Source organism: Plectropomus leopardus, chromosome 14 (genome assembly GCF_008729295.1).
Source record: "Plectropomus leopardus isolate mb chromosome 14, YSFRI_Pleo_2.0, whole genome shotgun sequence".
NCBI classification, from domain to species: domain Eukaryota; kingdom Metazoa; phylum Chordata; class Actinopteri; order Perciformes; family Serranidae; genus Plectropomus; species Plectropomus leopardus.
Window position 1 is genome coordinate 4,836,125 of NC_056476.1, and position 18,806 is coordinate 4,854,930.

The following is an 18,806-nucleotide window of genomic DNA, read 5'->3' on the forward strand; positions in this document are numbered from 1 at the left end:
AATATTTTTAACTTTTATTGTATATTTACTTTATATTCTGTTTTTCATTTTTGTTTTGTGACCTAGAACTTTAAATTCTGTTTTTGCATATGAATTTCTTGGAAATAATAACCCAGAGATGAATCAGACATAAGTTCTCATTTTTCCTGTAAAACGCAAGAACAAGGTAAAAGGTAGGTACAAGATAGATTTATTATTAAATTAAAATTTGTCCTCAAATCTTAAACTTTCTCCTTAAAGAGCAAATCTGTGCATATGTTTCAATAATGAGCCCGAAGGTTTTGTTCTTGTTCAACACATTTGTCAGTTGTGTCTAAACAGAGAGAGAGACATGAGCAAAAAAAAAAAAAAAAAGACACACACACACACACACGCACACAAGCAAGCAGAAACACAGAAAGAGACGAAGCTCCAGGTGTGACTGAAGAAGAGCAGCGGAGCAGAATCACTTGTTGCCTGGCACAGAGTATAGAATGAAAAAGAGAGAGCGAGACGACGTCACCGATGCTGCTTGTTTAAAAATAATATTTCTGTTTCTATATTACGGAGAGAAGTTCTGGAAAAAGGTATCACTGAGTACCAGAACTAAATCGCAGGTCCCTGTTAGGGCGAAGCTGAAGAACGACACGTGAGACCAAAATAAATGTGAGAGCATCAGGTTCAAAAAGCCAAACAGTCTTATCTGGTGTGCCACACAAGTGGGTGAGCAGCTTGTATTTTAAGACCTTGAATAGAGAGATTGTTTCGTTCAAAGTGTTCCCCAAAGACATGAGCACATAATTTGCCAAATTTGAGGGCTTTTCTGAAATGTCAAACAACTCGTGTGTTTTCAAACTCAGGTTGATGAGTAAAGAAAGAGTCGTGTTGAGAAACGAGAGAGCTACAGACACTAAATCTGTCTTATCTCGAAGCCCCACACTCCGAGGTCAGGGGTCGGCTCTCTTATCTCCTGCTCAGACAGACAGACGGGAAGGGAGAGAGCCGCAAGTCAATCTCTCCTCATGCACTCGCCTGCTGGGATTCAAACAACACAATACAGGGATCCCACACAGTTTTCTTTTCAAAACTAGGCCTTTTCCCTCTATCCACAACAAAGTAATGACTGTTAAACATCAGCCTATGATTTGGAGAATATGACAGGGCATTATTGGAATTGTACTTTACAAAAAGTGGTAATCAGTGCAGTTTCTGGTCTACTGCAGATACTTGTTGCAGAGGAGTCCTCGTATCAGCAAGCAAAATGTTTTTTTCTGTTCGTTTCTTTTCTACAGCTTAAGGAAAGTTAGATTTAAGACTTTTTAAGACTTTCTAATTGCCATTCCAATTACAATTCAAGACCCCAAACTGAGAAAAATAAAACATAAACTGACATCAGTTACTGTGGGTTTGGAACCATTTTGCCCAAATGTTTAGCTCAACATAAAACATTATTTTTTGGGTCAAGTTTAAAAGTAAGATGATCTACATCGAAGGCTGAAAAAACTATCTAGAGCGGAAAACACAGAAAACAAAGAACATATTATGTAATCAACTAAGTATCCCTTTCTTATAAAAGTTTGTTCATTTTCATTTGATTGGATGTTGTAAATGTTAACAAGTGTTTGTGGCTTCTCTGTCTGGATCTGCATGATGTTAATTTGGTATGAAAAATATAAATTACTAATTATTTTGAGATTTTACGATTCAACATCAGAGAAAAGATGATTCTTAATATCATACTTACAACGTCTTCGCCTTTTTTAGACTTTTGAAAGATTGATTTAAGACATTTCTATATCAGTTAAGGCCTTATTTATAGATTAATGACTTTAATGCCTTTTAAAGACTTTTTTTTAAGGATACGCGGGAACCCTATTTGCAGGCGTCTTTGTACAACATTATAAGCACACTTCATTTTCCTAATTTCACCCATGTGAAAGTTCAACATTCTTACAATTAGTATTTTGTACGCTGTTTAGAAATAATGACTTATCATTCATACAAGTAACCTGTTTATTATGTCACTGTACATATTGGTTTGAACCTTTTTGTGCCCTTCTGTTTGCAACTGTGTTTGTAACATGTATTTTCTATTTCTGCTGTTATTTTAGTCCTTGCATGCTTTATCTGCACTCACCTAACTTTGTATTGCTACTACAGCACATTTCCCTAGAATTAATATCTTATCTTAGAAAACCAAATTGTTTTGTCTGTAAAATGTCTGAAAATATTAAAAAAGCTCACAATCCTAAATTGCTATTGATGAAAAATCAATAGCAATAAAAATACTCATATCTTAGAGGCTAGGACCAACAAATGTTTGTTATTTCCTAGAGAATGAAGCAAATGTGTGTAATTATGTCAATAGACTTAGCGATAAATTCACGTATTGTTTCAGCAACTCTCGACAAAAAAGCAGAAATCTGCCATAAAAACTAGATGAGTTTTCAGTGTCACTCAGTTCGATGAGAATCAAATGAACTTCCAGCAGTTTGTTGATCACGTCCGTCACGTTGTGGATGCACAGGCGGACAATAGAAGTGGACTACACAGACTTTTTGTTGGCTTTTACAGAGTAGACACAATGGAGTGTTGTTTCTTCGAAGTGAATAGGAGGAGATGAAAAAAAGAACAACAGGGAGCGGCCTGTTAAAACAGAAGAAATCCTGCATGTATGTTTTTCCACAGTGACTTGGGACACTGCAGTTAGTTTGTATGAAGTTGGCCAAAGTTGAGGAAGTGGTGAAAGCTTGTTTAAATTTGTAGAGGCACATTTTATTGTGCTAATTGTTTCTCATTGAGCTGTTAGCGTGCTAAATGTCACAGGTCGTAGCGTGTTAACACGTATGGTAGCATGGTAACAAGGCATTTCGCTAAAAGTACAGCTAAATCAAAGTACAACAAGTGATTAAGCTGTTATCTACTTTCATAATTAATAAATCATCTTTTTCAGCCTATATGATGTCAGACAACAGCAAAACTGTTAATCACAATCACCTTTGCTTACACATTGAATTTAACTGTTTTACCAAACCAAAATTACAAAAGATATTCAGTTTTAGGGCAAAAAAAGGACAGATATTACAGTTTTAAATAAGTCACAATTTTAATGGGAATTTTATTTTCACTGAAAAAAAAATCAAAAAGCCCATGATGTCATTTTTATCTTCATTTATAATGGCATGTTGCAACACACTTTACTTTAATCAAAAAATTGTAACTCCTGGGATTTAGGTATTAAAAGATAATATTTCAGTTATTTGTGGAGCCCACTTTGCTAAAAAGTGCAAACATTTTCATTTGAGAAGCTGGACCCAATTACATTTTTTGCCTAAAACGTGACCTGATTAACTGATTATATCATCAAAATTACTGCTGGATTTTCTGTTGATCTGGCCTCTACATTTTTTAATTAATCCAATAACGCTCTTTTCTGCCATGTGATGAGCATTACAGCATCACAGGACTGTCATTTGGCTGCAGACTGTAGACTTTTAGTCTTGTTGTCCCCACAGTGAGCTTGATTTCACTGCTCTACAAGCAGTAATGAGTCAACAACTGCGCTCATACAGCCGAACAGCCGCCATGGCTGCTGTCACTGAATCCACTGGGTCGACCCCACATTAATTCTTAATGACGCGGCTTCAGAGGGCAAAGTCTCAGTGATCGTGTATCAAGAGTTGCCACTTGGCAAATGTATTCGTCTGAGAGTGTTCTTGAGCAAGGCAGTGAAAGCCAAGTGGGTGTACATGTACATCTCTGCAGGATATGTTATTTGAAAAACAAATTCCTTCTTTAACTGTGAACACCAAAGTCTGCTGGCAGATATTACACCTCACAAAGGTTTATTACAGATATAATCACAGATTTAAATTCATGTGAGGCTGTGAGTGTATTAATTTAGAGTACTGATTATTGAGTGTCTATGGGGTCATTATATATAGCCATTTAAATTTGTATGACATCGATACATTGTGTTAGACGCGGATGGGTATACAGAAATGAATGGTACTTTATTACACTATTTTTGTATCATATATATGCTACGAAATATAGAAACTGTATTTTTTTTAAATAATTTACAGGCTGATGTGCTGCATTTTTTATATATGTTTATGTAACTCGCATAATTTTATTGCAAGTGTTTTGTTTGTTTTGTTTTTGTTTTCATTGTTTTCTGACACTTGGTTGCCAATTTATAAATTATTACTTAATATTTGTAATGTTAGAGTGGTGTTAATTCAATTTAATGGCCTTTTTAAGGGTGTAGTTTAACATGCTGATGAAATAAATATGTGCTAGAGGAGGGTGATATGAAGAAAATCAAATATCACAATACGTTTGACCAAATATTGATATTGCAATGATATTGTAGGGGTGAATATGGGTGCATTCGCAGAATATTTTGATTTTTGATAATAATCACAGTTAATGTGATTATAATGAATAAGTGGACAGGGGCAAATAATAGAACAAGTAATGTCTGGATAGTTCAGAAAATTACATCAATTTACTGTGACACGTCCTTTGAAACCAAAAAAAGACAACACGATATTAAGCCAAAATCTTGTTTCATATCCTGATAATATCAATATATTGCCGTCTGCACCTAATATGAGTGGTATAATAAGACGTGTTTCTGTTCCATACACTACCGTTCAAAAGTTTGGGGTCACCCGGACATCAAACTTCGATTCGTCCGTCCATAACATTTTTTTCCAATCTTCCTCTGTCCAATGTCTGTGTTCTTTTGCCCATATTAATCTTTTTCTTTTATTGGCCAGTCTCAGATATGGCTTTTTCTTTGCCACTCTGCCCTGAAGGCCAGCATCCCGGAGTCGCCTCTTCACTGTAGATGTTGACACTGGCGTTTTGCGGGTACTATTTAATGAAGCTGCCAGTTGAGGACCTGTGAGGCGTCTATTTCTCAAACTAGAGACTCTAATGTACTTATCTTCTTGCTCAGTTGTGCAGCGGGGCCTCCCACTTCTCTTTCTACTCTGGTTAGAGCCTGTTTGTGATGTTCTCTGAAGGGAGTAGTACACACCATTGTAGGAAATCTTCAGTTTCTTGGCAATTTCTCGCATGGAATAGCCTTCATTTCTAAGAACAAGAATAGACTGTCGAGTTTCACATGAAAGTTCTCTTTTTCTGGCCATTTTGAGCATTTAATCGACCCCACAAATGTGATGCTCCAGATACTCAACCTGCTCAAAGGAAGGTCAGTTTTATAGCTTCTCTAACCAGCTAAACTGTTTTCAGCTGTGCTAAGATGATTGCAGAAGGGTTTTCTAATCATCCATTAGCCTTCTGACGCAATGAGCAAACACATTGTACCATTAGAACACTGGAGTGATAGTTGCTGGAAATGGGCCTCTATACACCTATGTAGATATTGCACCAAAAACCAGACATTTGCAGCTAGAATAGTCATTTACCACATTAGCAATGTATAGAGTGTATTTCTGATTAGTTTTGAGTTATCTTCATTGAAAAAAAAAGTGCTTTTCTTTCAAAAATAAGGAAATTTCTAAGTGACCCCAAACTTTTGAACGGTAGTGTCTTAGACTACTATTACTATTTTTTTTAATTAAGGTATTTCTCTAGCATCCAAAATATTTGATATCTCAAGTTGTCTCTACCCTTATTTTATGTCTGTACAGTTTTTTATCTTAAGTTGTCTGTACTTTTATTGAATGTTTGTGCTGTATTTCAATGTGCAGGACACCGGGAAGACTAGGGGCACATTCGTGTGTCTCTAATGTGGATTCTTGAATAAACAACAGACCAGCTCTTCAATTAAAGGGCTCCTTCCCAAAAAACTTTGTGTGTTATGTATTTTTGTGGCAAATATTGTATTAATACAAATAGGTACTAGCCTCACACCGCTGCTCTATAACTCACCTGTGCATAGCCAATTGGTATACTAAAATGGGATTGTATGATGTTGAGAGTACTGATGATCAAAGCATTGTCAGTGAATCTGAATAAGGAAATAGAGGAAGTTGTTGTGAAGCATCACAAGAGGAACTTTCTCAGTTTCCTTTGTGGAATTTCGGTTGAAGTAGCTCGTGCCAACTTCCCTTTCTCTCCTGCCTCTGCAGCTCAAACTTAACATATATTTCTTAAAAACCTTATTAGCTTTTTCATTACTCCGGGTCAAAAGGGTCGCTATACTAAATGTTCTGACTGCTGGAAACAATGGACAACCTTGGATGCCAGTCACTATAACATATTGTGGTCTTGCCCATAATTAACTCCCTTCTGGCAGGGGGTCGTTTTGGAGAAAGTATTAAAGCATATAAACTAGAGACCCTATAACGAGGCCCCAAGCCTTTGGACAATGTTACCTCTCATGAGAGATATCTATTAAAGATCCTAAGCACTACCGGCAAGAAAGCCAAACCCAGGAAGTGGGTAAATCCAGCAATACCTACGGTTAATGATTGTATTGACATTTTACATGACAAATTTAGGATGGAAAGGATTACTTTTGCATTTAAACTACAAAAGGTCACATTTTTTCAAAGATAGGGAAGCTGATGGAGTATATTACACATGTACATCCCTCATTTGTTTAAGGTGAATTTTTCTGTTGTTTTTTTTTTCTGTGATTTTTCATCCATGTTTGGCAAATGGTTAGAGAATCATACAGACTCACCCCAGCATTGTGGTTCTTTTAACTGAGTTTGTTCAGCTTTTTTTATTTTGTTTTTTTTTATGTTTACACTACTGAGTATAAAATCCCAAGCCACCATAGTTTAGTTGTTGTTGTAAAGTTGTAATGAGGATATTTTAATATTTCTTTCTAAGTCTCTTTGAGGGATGGGTGTTGTAAAGATTTTAACAGTACTTCTACTTTTAACAATATTGCTTACCGATCCAGTACTTTTATGGTACTCTTGGCAGTTCTTTTGGTGGGGGGGTTAAGAAAAAAAAAAGGGAGAAACAAAAACTATTTTCTATGTACAGTACTGTGCAAAGGTCTTAGGCCAACACAGTTTTTTTTCTTTTTAGCAAAGTTGTCATGAGGATATATGTATGTATGTGTGTGCATATACATATATACATATTAAGGTACAACGAAAACAGAGAACATGTAAAATGCATTAACACACCAAAAAAGTCACAACAAAACTGCTTCTTACCAGAAGATTAATATTGTAAATCTCATATTGTCTGCCTAAGAAGGTTAAAGACATGCTAAAAGAAAAGGGAAGTCAATCTAAACAGGTGCAACTTTAGCCTGTTGAAGATGGTTTATTCTGAATAATTTGAGTTTTTCATACTTTATACAAAATCCCCTTTATGTCCTGGTTGTATTCTAAAAAAGAGACTACTAAAAATGTGTATGGTCATTACAACCTTGGTAAAATAACAAAGCATAAGGTGGCCTGAGACTTTTGCACAGTACTGCAGCTCCTGCCAACTTCCCTTTCTCCCCTGCTTCTGCATTACAAATTTCAAACATTTTGTCACATTTTAGGAGCATGTTATGTGCATGTACTGTACCTCCCAGCGGCCGTAGGTCATGAAGAACAGGGAGAAGGGGATGGCCGTGCCCGACATGGCGTGTGTGGACGGCATGCTGTACTCAGAGTTGTAAAACACTTCCACTTTGACCACAGGTGGTGAGGCTGGCCGGGACCACCCGAGCACATCCTTGGTGCACTGCCCCAGGTACATGACCCAGACCCACACCATGATCAGCCTCCTGCCCACAAACGCGTCGATGCTCCAGATGACGAAGGGGAAGAAGGTGATGTAGAACAGCTCGTTGCCCAGCTCGGTCCCGAAAGTGAACATGTAATACAAAAACCGGTTCTGGATGAGAAACTCCTGCCCGGCGTCGCCTGTGAGAGAGTTCTTCCGGCGGGGTTTCACCGTGCTGCACCCCGGGGCTCCGCTCTCCTTCTCCCGCTGCTCTGGTTCGGTGGCCCCGGCGACTCTGCGACCGTTACTCCCCAAACCAACCGTCTCCCCGCCTGCAGTCGCTGTGGAAACAACTGCCCCGTTTTGGGGGAGTTTTTCACTGATGTTCGCCACTTCTGAATCGATAACCCTCTTCCTTGTTGGTATTTCCCCTTCTCCTGCTCCGATAACAGCCAAGTTTTCACCCTCATTCCCCGCGCTGTGGTGATGGCAAGCCCCGTTGTTCTGAGAGTGAGTCCGGTCCTTGGTACCAGCACAGACGGTTCTCGAAAACGTCCCGTGAACCCCACAAAAGCGCTGGAAGCGGGCGACGAGGTGTGGGTCTTGGAGATAGTGGTACAGCTCTACAAAACGGTTACTTTTCTCCATGTTTAGTCCGGTTTATTCACCCCTCCAAACACGGTTCAAAGAAGGAGCACGGACTCCGCTACTCCCCCCTAACGGTTCTAGCTCTCTCCGGCTAACGTTAGCTGGCTAACCCGTGCATCACAGCAGAGTGAACCCCGGACTGTTTTAAACTACAACAACTTGCGACAGTGGGGAGTAATTTTTGTTTTTATTAGATAAAATGTGTTACCGTTAAGACGATAACAGACGAACCAAATTGGTCGGTCGGTTCTTTATCGTACGCGTCCAGGTTGAGTTCAGAGACTCGCTGTCGGAGCTGGAGCCTCTTCAGACTGACAGATGCGCGGAGTCCGGGGAGCGCGCCTTTAATGCTGCCTTCATGTGCCGTCGGAAATTACTCATACAGAGGACAGGCTGTCTCAGCTCCGTCCACAAACAGAGGTGGAGACAATGCAACATTTACTGTTACCATGTGGCGCATATAAAGACACTAGAACACAGTTCTTTGCAGAAATTACACGTAAACTCCAAGATTTTGAGACACTCTCTGAGCAGATTAAAATGCAGAGGTAGCAAGATAAGTCAGTGCATGCAAATAGACAGATTTTTATTATTTAGTTATCTATTCCTTATTTTCGTTATTTGTGTAAACCTGGATGGCAGGGTGTTGGTTAGACATTTGTGTAAATGACAATCAAGTATGCACATGTCAACTAATCACATTTAAAAAAATTAATTTAAAATTTAAAATTGCAAAATGAATAAATGATATAGAAAATAATAATATAGATAAATGCTATTTACTCTTTTAATGATTTTCTTAGAGAAAGAGTTCATATTAATAATAACAACTGTGCTTTCTGTGAATCTAAGACTGAAACTCTCGAACATTTATGTTTTGAAGGCAGTTACGTAAGACGTTTGGAATCATCTCAGAAACTGGATGTCAGATAAGTATCTTCAATCTCCTAACTTGGAATATAAAGATATCAGATTTGGTGTGTATATATATATATATATATATATATATATATATATATATATATATATAGGCATATTGTATCCCTTTATTTATCCCTTATTTCCCTTGATCGAAAACTGTGGAAATGTTCTGTTTATACTAGAAACTTTAAATGCAAATATGCAAGAAAAATGGCACTTGAATGCGTTTAGGATTGAACCTCCAAAGTTTGAGTTTGGTAATACCACTTGAAGGCAACAGTGATTCCGGCGCGCACGCACAATAGACATGTTTAGTACGTCATGACGTAACGTGGCCGCGCTTACTCTATGGCCTGTTATTGTGTGGCTCACTTTACACTTTTTTTCTTAATTCTGCTCTAAAATAAATGCAAACAAAAAGAGAACAAACGTGAAACTAGATTAATAAATAAAAGTATTGTTATACGCTAATCGTAATGGTTTGCTCTCAAGAAAGAAAAATAAAGACTTTGGAAATTAATGTATTATTAATAATAGTTCTATTACTACACAGAGATGCATCAAAACACACAAAGTATTATCACCTCACATACTTTATTTGATAATCAACCACCTGAAAAAAGTTCACTGGCCCTTTTTTCCAAAATATTTTATCTTAAATACGGAATATGCATTTTCATCAAAATATAAATTCTTATTTTAAAATATTGAGCTTCTCTTTATAGTTGCCTGCAGTTTGTTGCTGTTGGTTTTTTTCTCTATTGTAGTGATTGTTATTAAGATGCAAATTTTAAAACCCAGAGAAACTCCTAGACTGAACACTCAAAACAAAGAAAGAGACACCAAAAAAGCATGATTCATTAATTACTGTTGTCATGGAGCAGATTAGGCAGCTTGATAAATAACACATCGTGCCCCATTAAATAATAGAGTCTGACAATTTAGCAAAACTCAGTCTCTGTGACAACATTGCAGCTGCTGTTATGACCCGGACTGATTTTTAAAAAATATGGAATATATTGGATGCTCGAAAAATAACAACTCATTTGGCTGATAACTGATACCGATATCGATATATATATCCACTTGTTTCCTCTCCTCTCTCCACTCCCAATTTTAGTGATCATCAAATCTTTTCTGTGGTGAAATCAACATCATATAATGCAAACTCTTATCCTGATGGCCCACCAGCAGATGGAGACATAAAAACATTTCTTTTCAATATCTGAATTATTCATTCATTGCACACAAAATAAGAAAAAGACTCAAACTTAGGGTTGCTGTTTTGTACATGTTCACTTTGTCAATTTTAAAAAAAGAGGATTGTGATATTGGCAGAAATCAGCATGTTGGCCAGTTCTGATATCTCCTTTTGAAGCCAAAATCTGCCGATACTGATAATATTATCGTGCATACCTGGAATATATTATCACTATGAAGACTTTCTGCTCCAGTAGGGGCCATAGGGGCTCAAAACCATTCACAAACTATTTTTTTTTTTGGTAGCATAAAAGATTTTTTTTGTTACTTCTTAGAGCTGAAAATAATAAGAATAGAAAAAAATCCCTTTTTTAAAAACAAAAAATGAAAAACATTACTTCTTTTACCATCAAACTAAAAAGGGACAACAATTAAGAAAGATTATTATCATTTTGAGTAAAAACTTTCTCTTACCCCCACTATCGGGCATTATAGCCCTATATAAAACATTTAATAAATGGTTTATAACACACTTTAATGCAGTTGTATGCAGATATGAAGACACTTCAAGTGTTTATTAATGTGCAGTACTGTTGATGGTCATAATTTCCTTTGTGGAGCAATATTTCAGAGTATTACATCTGTATTTTTCTATTTTGCCTACAGAAGGAGTTACATTAATAAACACTTGCTTATAATTAAAAAAAAAATGTGTTGTACCATTTGTATACTGTTTAGAAATGCTAAACAAGGGGACTTAATTTTTTTTTCTTATCACACACTTGCATTGTGAGATTTAACCCATGGAAACCTGAGCAAATTTCTTTGATTTCTTAAAAAAAAAAAAAGAATAATAATATTGGGAGAAAGCAACAATCATCTTAACAAGACATGGCTCAAAAAAACAAAAAAATGTTAAATAAGTTTTTTAAAAAATACCTGAAAATAAGAGAAATACAAAAAAAAGTTAATGACAAAAAAAGCTATAAAAATATTTATATTATTAAATTTTTCTTTAACATAATTTTAAATATAAAATCATAATAATTATAAATATAGTGTATCGTGTAGACATTTTTGGATAATATTCTAATAATCCTCCCCTCTCTTTAAAAAAAAAAAAAAAACATTTTTCAGGTAATTTTCTCATAATCTTTTACCATTTTTTTGCATTAATGAGACATTTCTTGCAAGACTGTTCTCTCTCTGTATTTGATGTGAAGCCGAACCCCTTTTTCGGGGCTGTGCCCCCCCATGTTTTAGAAAGAGACCCATCCAGTCTGCTCATGTTTCAAAGGGTTAAACAGTTTGAATGCAGTACAAGAAAATTGGTGATCCAGGTTTCAAAAGCTTAATCACAGCCACTAAAAAGGGCTTCGGCTTCAATGTGAATGATTTCACCAGCAGAGGGCAACAAAATGATGCAAAACACGGGACATCAAATACAGAGAGAGAACAGTCTTCCCACAGGCAGCAAATGCACCTCAGAGGATGTTGTGTCTTGAAATGGCATGACGATTCACACAGTCCAGGGAATGTTACACAGAATATTTCATAAATCACACAGTAGCATAAAAAGATAACAGAAGCATATCAGCACATATTCTCCACGCAAGCCAAGGTGCATCAAAAAAGTAGCCTGCAGTCTGTAAATCCCTGAATACGCTCACGGTTTCACATGAGCAACAATGACGATAAAAATCACACCACATCAACAGCCCGCTTCAAAGTCTCTCACATTTGCACGTTTAGTAAAATGGCAGTGATGCTGCGACAGTTTGACATCAACATCAGAGACCCTGCTGATCCTGAAGAAGAAGAAGAATCAGGGTTTCTTAGCTTTTTCAAATCCATCGCTGCGTCTTGGCGAGGAGACGACAGGAGGTGACATCCTGGCAACGAACAAAACACACCCCTCGGCACGTGTCCTTCAAAGGTTTTTAGTGGAAACCTCTTGTTGGCTTCGGACAAACAGATGTCCGCACGCCTAGCTGTAATATGAACTGCATTTCCCAGCTTTTGAAAAGAGGCAGTGAGGTGTACACAGTCAGCCGTTATCGTCCAGGTTGTACAGAAGGACCTGGTGGTTCGGGGCGAGGCCCGGGCACGTACCCAGACTGTACAGGCACCCGGCTGATGGGTAACAGGGCACCAGCCGGTAATGCTGCAGCTCCTCCAGGCCAAACGCCGGAGAGCAGCAGTCCATCACCAGGACCTTCACCCTCTTCCTGTCTGGGTACAACAGCCTCCGCTGCCCCCTCTCTCCTATCACCTCCTCCTCCTCTTCTTCTTCCTCCTCCTCTTCTTCTACTTCATCTTCTTCTTCCTCTTCCTCCTCTTCGGCCTCCAGCTCCTCCTCCTCATGGTGGATCTTCCTCAGCAGGTTGTTGATGAGGACAGAGCGCCGCAGGTAGGCCTCAGGGTCCTCCAGGAACCTCAGCTTCTCCAGGGACAGCTTCAGGATGCAGCTCCGGTCCTCCTGCAGTATCAGGTGCTGCAGACGACAAAAGGCAAGGGATTAGTATGTGCTTTAATATCTGTAGATGCCAGAGTATTATCCTCATTGTTATATTATTATAAGGGCTGTAAAAATAACGTGTTTATTTAGATTAAATAATCACACAAAAAATGAACACTGATTAATCGTGTTCTGTGGTGCCCTTTGACCCGGTGCATCACTGAAGGCCACAGTGGCTTTTTAAAATGAGTTATCGTACCATCGGAGTACTTCAAGCCTGAAATATCACCTCAACACAAAGCATTTAGCAGCGAACTAAGTGATTTAAAAAGAGACTCGTTCTAGCTGCCATCACATTGGTGAACAAGCTGCAGGAAAACTGCACATTGCACAAGATTATTTGGGATCCTGCATTTATGATTTATTCATTAGCAGTTTTTAGATTGTTTTTATAAGGTTTGGTTTTGTACGCAATTTAGTGTTTTTATTGGTATTTATTACACATTTAACATTTTGATTAGCGCTGGGGCACTTTAATTGTTTTATCTTGTATCTTTTTATCTTTTTGTCATGTTTTTATCCTATGTTTTGTCTGTGGTGTCAACTGTGTTGAATGGATGCCTTGCACTTTATACTGCAAACCAAATCTACCTACAGGCACAAATAAAGTAACCTGAACCTGAGCCTGAACCTTAATTGAATTTTGTCATGAACATAAACATATCATCTGCATAGAAGCGGAGAAAGAGTGGAGAATTACTATTGCCTCTTTTGTATGTAGTTATTGAAAGCTAAAGCACAATGTATAAAGACTGAAATGGATGTAATGGCAAACAAGGACTGCTGGAGGAGATGGTGAGTTTAAGAATGACAATCATGAAGCAGAGAGAAAAGAGAGGACAAAAAAGGCATAAATAAAGCTTCGAAGAAAAAATGTATGCTGTGCAAAGAGCTATAAACACTTGAGAATTGTCAAGGTTTCTCAACAGGGAGCAGATGAAATTACATAATCAGCCTGAAGATCGACATGAATGGTGAAAAGAACAAGTGGACAATAAGAGGGACAGAAGAGGTTCGTACTTTTTGAAAATATCCATGTAGGCCTCCGTGTAAATCCTCCTCCTCCGCATATTTCCTCTTGAAGTAAGCAACTTTCGACGTTGTTGAATGGTTTGGTCTCTCTCACAGGGAAGGGGCTGCTGGAGACAACAAAGCAAAAGACTAGATGACAAATTAAAGTGGTGGGAGAAGTATTCAGTATTCATACTTAAAATTTGGGCAGATTAGACAGTTTTATTTTGGTGTAATAGGCATCATATTTTAGCTTTGTTTTCAGGCTTTAGAAAGAAGACAGGAGACTTTGGCCAATCACAGGTCATACCAGAAAGAGGACATTTCTTTGGTGAAAACCACATTCAAAGTTGGAGAATCCTGGTTCACATTTATGTAGCAAATGTCAATATGTTAACTCAGCCGACCCAAACCCTATAGCTTTAACTGAGGGGGACAGTGCCAGCTTCAAGCTCTGTGGCTGTCCTTACACAGCTTGTTTATTTTTCTTTTTTTCTTTATTTATATTTTCAAAATATAATCATCTGGCATGTGAATACATATACAAACATGTTTATCATTTACACAAATGCCCAGGTTTACACAAATAACTAAATTAAGAAAAAAAATAAAACAGAAAGTAATTAGTCTTCACTTATGCATGCTCAGTACGTAAGTGAACTTATTTATATATGACAGCACCAAATTATTCAAATGACAAAGTTTCAAAATAGCTAAAGAAGTGTGACCAGGTTTCATTAAACCTTTGATCCATATCTCTGTTTAAACATCAACATCACCTCCCGAGTCCGTTGCTTAAAAGATGTTTTCTTTTTGCCTTCCAATTGAACAAGATGAGTCGACAGGCAGGAAGAGAGGTAAATGAAATTTACCTTTTTTGGTGACCAGAAAGGGCCTCTTCTCACTGGATTGCCCCAAACATACTAGTGAAGGGGGTGGGTTTTAGTTTAGACCTGTCACTGGCCACCAGGCTGCTGTGAATTTGAGTTACTACAGCCGCCAACTGAGGGTCCATCACTGGAGCTGCTGCCAGCCTCAGTGAAGCAGTTCATAGCAGCAGAACCACTGGGTGTGGTGACGTTAATAAACAGAGAGCGAATATACAGTGAAATGACATCTGAGTTAAGATTATTTCGTAAAACAGCATTGTACTACTTGAGGCTAAAGATCTGCAGTGAATCCAGGTTAATAAGGCTTTTTAGGGTGACCTTTAATACCGCAATAATCCATATTAATCCTTGTCAAATGTGTAACGCGTTCTTACAGTGATGAACCCACAAAGAAGCCCTTTAGCACTGCGGAGTGTCTAAGCATCTTTGAAGTAATCTTTACTGCCTGCGGCTTTACAGTTAAAAACTAGCTGGTGAATAAGATAGAGGATTTAGCAGCTAGAGAGACAGATATTACCCTCAGGGGTTGGTGAAGACAAAAAAACATAGCTAAAAAGATTTAAGATTACGTCTCTCTGCTTTGGCTGGATTTGTAAAAGTCCACTAGAGGATAGTGTGTCAATAGGCGGGTTTCCATTAACCATCAAATTGCACGAATTGATTTAGCAAATATAAAATATGTCTAATGGAAACATGTCAATTTAAAAAAAAACCTCCCATTTATTGCAAAAAGTTTTTACGCTTGCATGGAGTGGTATTTCAGGCGATTACAAAAAAGCCAAAACTGTAATGGAAGCACTTTTTTGCTTCTGTAGGTCACATGATTTTATGGCTATGCGTTTGTCGGTAGGAACTGGCTCCCTCGTGATGCAGCACGCGCTACAAGAGGTGTTATTGTATCACATAACTCTTCAAAAGCTGAGTGGATCATCCGAAAGTTTTGAGTCAATAATTCCTCCTTCCTGAAATCTTGGACTATCACCTCCCAGAAATGCCTCATACATGGCTGCTCCCACCTATAAGGTGCTTGCCTTTCCATTATCGCTTGCATAACACGCCTACATGGCCTTCAGTTGGAAATAATGATGGCTAGTGTGGTACCACAGCGGATGATATGCTGAAAAACAACTGGTATTGTTGTATCAAACAGTGATCTGCTGTTGACAGCTGTCTCTCCTAGGTGTCTGACCATGCACCGATTTTTGTACGACATAAAATACGTCAGTAAATACCCGACTAGTGAACTTTCAAGCTTTGATGTGTCTTAAAAACGGCGATCATCGAACATCATCACATCGAGCTGCGCTGAACAAGACTTTACAGCTTCGCAACAGTGGCAACAAGACCGTAGTGTAGTTTGTTTATAGCCTAAGATTAGCTTTTTACTTCTGGCAATTACATTTAGGCTTCAAAAATCCTAAAAGTGGTGTTCATTTGTGAAGATTGTCTTGCAGAACAAAACGTTCAAGTATCATAAACATTTGTTTGCCCAAGAGCTTATTTACTACAATGACCCAAAATCCAATAGGAAAATCTCATAGGCCTCTTAAAGAGGGAACCAAGGCCTCATTAGCTTCATCCCCGGGCCACTCTAAAAAGAGCTTGTTGTTCTGCCTACAAATGGAAAAAATAAATAAATAATATCCATCTATGCACTGTTGTCCACTTATCCGATAAAAAATAAAAACAAACAAACAAACAAAGAAAAAAAGCCCAACCTGTACCTGTTATACAGGTTTCAAAGTGAACTGGCAAGTAATGCCTCCAAAACGTATGTTTCCAACAAGTCCTCCAAAATAAACTGCATTGGAAAACTAAAATATGACATCACCTGTGGAGTCACTGAGGGTAAACGAGGTAACAGATAGCAGCTCTGATTACCTGCTGCTGATGCTCCACAGCCGGCGCTCAGCTCTCTGAATCAGTGCGACTGAGCCAATCTGAGCCTCCACATCGCCCTCAGACTCCTGCAGGGAAGAGACAGGTGAGGAGGAGGAAGAGGAGGATGGAAACAAAAGACCAAAACATCAAAACATGTAGCAGAAATCTAGATTCAGCTGTAATCTGTCAGTGCAGCCAACATCCGATTTGGTGTTTGATTTTCTTCAACTTGAATTTTTTAAAATCTAAAACCACATTTGTGCAACTAAGATATACACGTACAGCTAATGGTGTGACAAAGCTGCTGACATGTTTTGGCATAAAGCCTTCATTATTGTTCTTTGTAAAAAAAAAAAAAACAAAACATAATTATGATTATTATTAAAAAAAAATAAAAATAAAATTCTAAGATTTTTTAAAAATAATTAAAAAAGGAGGAAAATAAAAATGTTTGTGTATGAAATGTAATGTATAAATTGTCATGTTGATATCAATAAATCTGCATTTTAAACTGTATGTGCACTGCTGTGTAATATCCTGATTTGACCCTTAAACGTTGTGTTCTTTGCTTGATATTTATAGAGCTGTCTTTTCTGAAATCTGCCGTCCTTGGAAGCTCATTTAGATTCAATAAAGAGGAAGAGGAGGAGAGATAAGAGGGCGGCATGTGTGCGTGTGTGTGTGTGTGTGTGTGGTTGTGTGCGTGCGTGTGTGTTTTAAAATGCCATAAATCAATCATAAACACAGAGTGGGAAGCTTTATCGTTGCGAAACATTCACGCTGGCTCCCCCGAAGCTGCTGGAGTGACTCACACAGTTTTTCACATCCAACTGCAACCCGAATATTTAATCTGTAGGAGAATGATGCATGATGATGGATACAGGAGGAGAGAGAGAGAGAGAGAGAGAGAGAGGCTGCGTGGGAAGTGTGTTTGTGTATGTGTGTGTGGATGCAACACTTGCTATGTAATTTTCTCTTTTTTTGCAGCAGATATTTCTACTAAAAGCATAAGTATGTGTGCACAGGAGGTCATGGCTTGATTTCCTCCCTTAAAACCATCTTCAGTTGTATTAAGATTGGTGTGAAATGTGCATAAATGAAGAAACTTGAAGTATAAAACAAATGAATTTTAACCCAGTGTCCAAACTACAAGGATCTTGATTTAATATACTTTTAGTGTAAATATTATCAGAAATATATGAGAAAACAGCCTTGTTTTGAGCTTTGTGACAGTGCATTGTTAATATAATCCACTATATTATTATATATTATATATATTTAGATCGTAGAAAGAAGAGATTTTCACTAAACAGTCATGATGTGTTTTAATATGTTTTGAGTTTAAATATTTTTTGTACTTTCAATTATATGGTGAGTTAAAGATCTGCATTTTCTTTCTGTTTTCATCTATTGCTAAATCTATTTTTTTCACCTTTGTATGCTGTTTTAATACATTTCTTTACCTATGCCAAGAATTAAATATGCGATTATTTTTGTCTGTTTGCATTTATTTTAGATAATTCTTAAATCTCATTTTATTATACTTTAATTTGATTTTATTCTCCTTATTTATGTTTATGTTGTTTTTTGTTTTCTTTATCTTTGCCAAGGGAAAAACACTTGTATTTTTTTTTCTATTTGCATTTATTTTGTTTAACTTTTAAATCATGTTATTCTACTTTAATATTTCATTCTCTGTTATTTTTGTTGTTGTTATTTTGATGCATTTTTTTAAAAACCTTTGCAAAGAGGTAAACACCTGCCTCATTTTTTTTGTCTGTTGCATTTATTTTATCTAATTCTAAATCTATGTTTTTTAATTTTCATTCAATTCCTTTGCCTCCACGTATAAAAGCTGCTGCAAAGACAAACTTGCCTACGCTCAGTTTAGAAACGAGTAACTGCTGTTTAAGGCGCTCCAATAAATCCTTTAAAAACCTGTAAAAGCGCCTCACCTTTAAATATTTCCGTCCAGCAGCAGGTCAGTAAATCCCAGTGAAAATCTCTCTCTTTCTGTCCTCCGCTCTTCGGCGCCACAGCCACCGTCCTCACAGCCGGTTCAGCGACGCTCCAGCTCGGCCTGAAGTCGGAGGCTCCCTCGGTCC

General features: G+C 37.6%; 1 protein-coding gene and 1 long non-coding RNA gene across 2 annotated transcripts in view; both read right to left on the reverse strand.

Moving 5' to 3' along the window:
- The window catches only part of sgpp1b (sphingosine-1-phosphate phosphatase 1b), a 30,046-nt gene extending 21,444 nt beyond the window's left edge, over nt 1-8,602 (reverse strand). Inside the window, exon 1 of the mRNA XM_042501053.1 lies at nt 7,492-8,602. Within this exon, the coding sequence (XP_042356987.1) occupies nt 7,492-8,280 (789 nt within the window). The 5' untranslated portion in view covers nt 8,281-8,602. The remainder of the gene's footprint in view (nt 1-7,491) is intronic.
- Nucleotides 8,603-12,767: 4,165 nt separating this feature from the next.
- Nucleotides 12,768-18,806, reverse strand: LOC121953249. Its single transcript, XR_006106494.1, has 4 exons — nt 18,657-18,806; nt 16,702-16,787; nt 13,940-14,058; nt 12,768-12,895 (listed from the first exon to the last, which is right to left on the reverse strand). It is a non-coding gene; the product is annotated as an uncharacterized LOC121953249 (long non-coding RNA).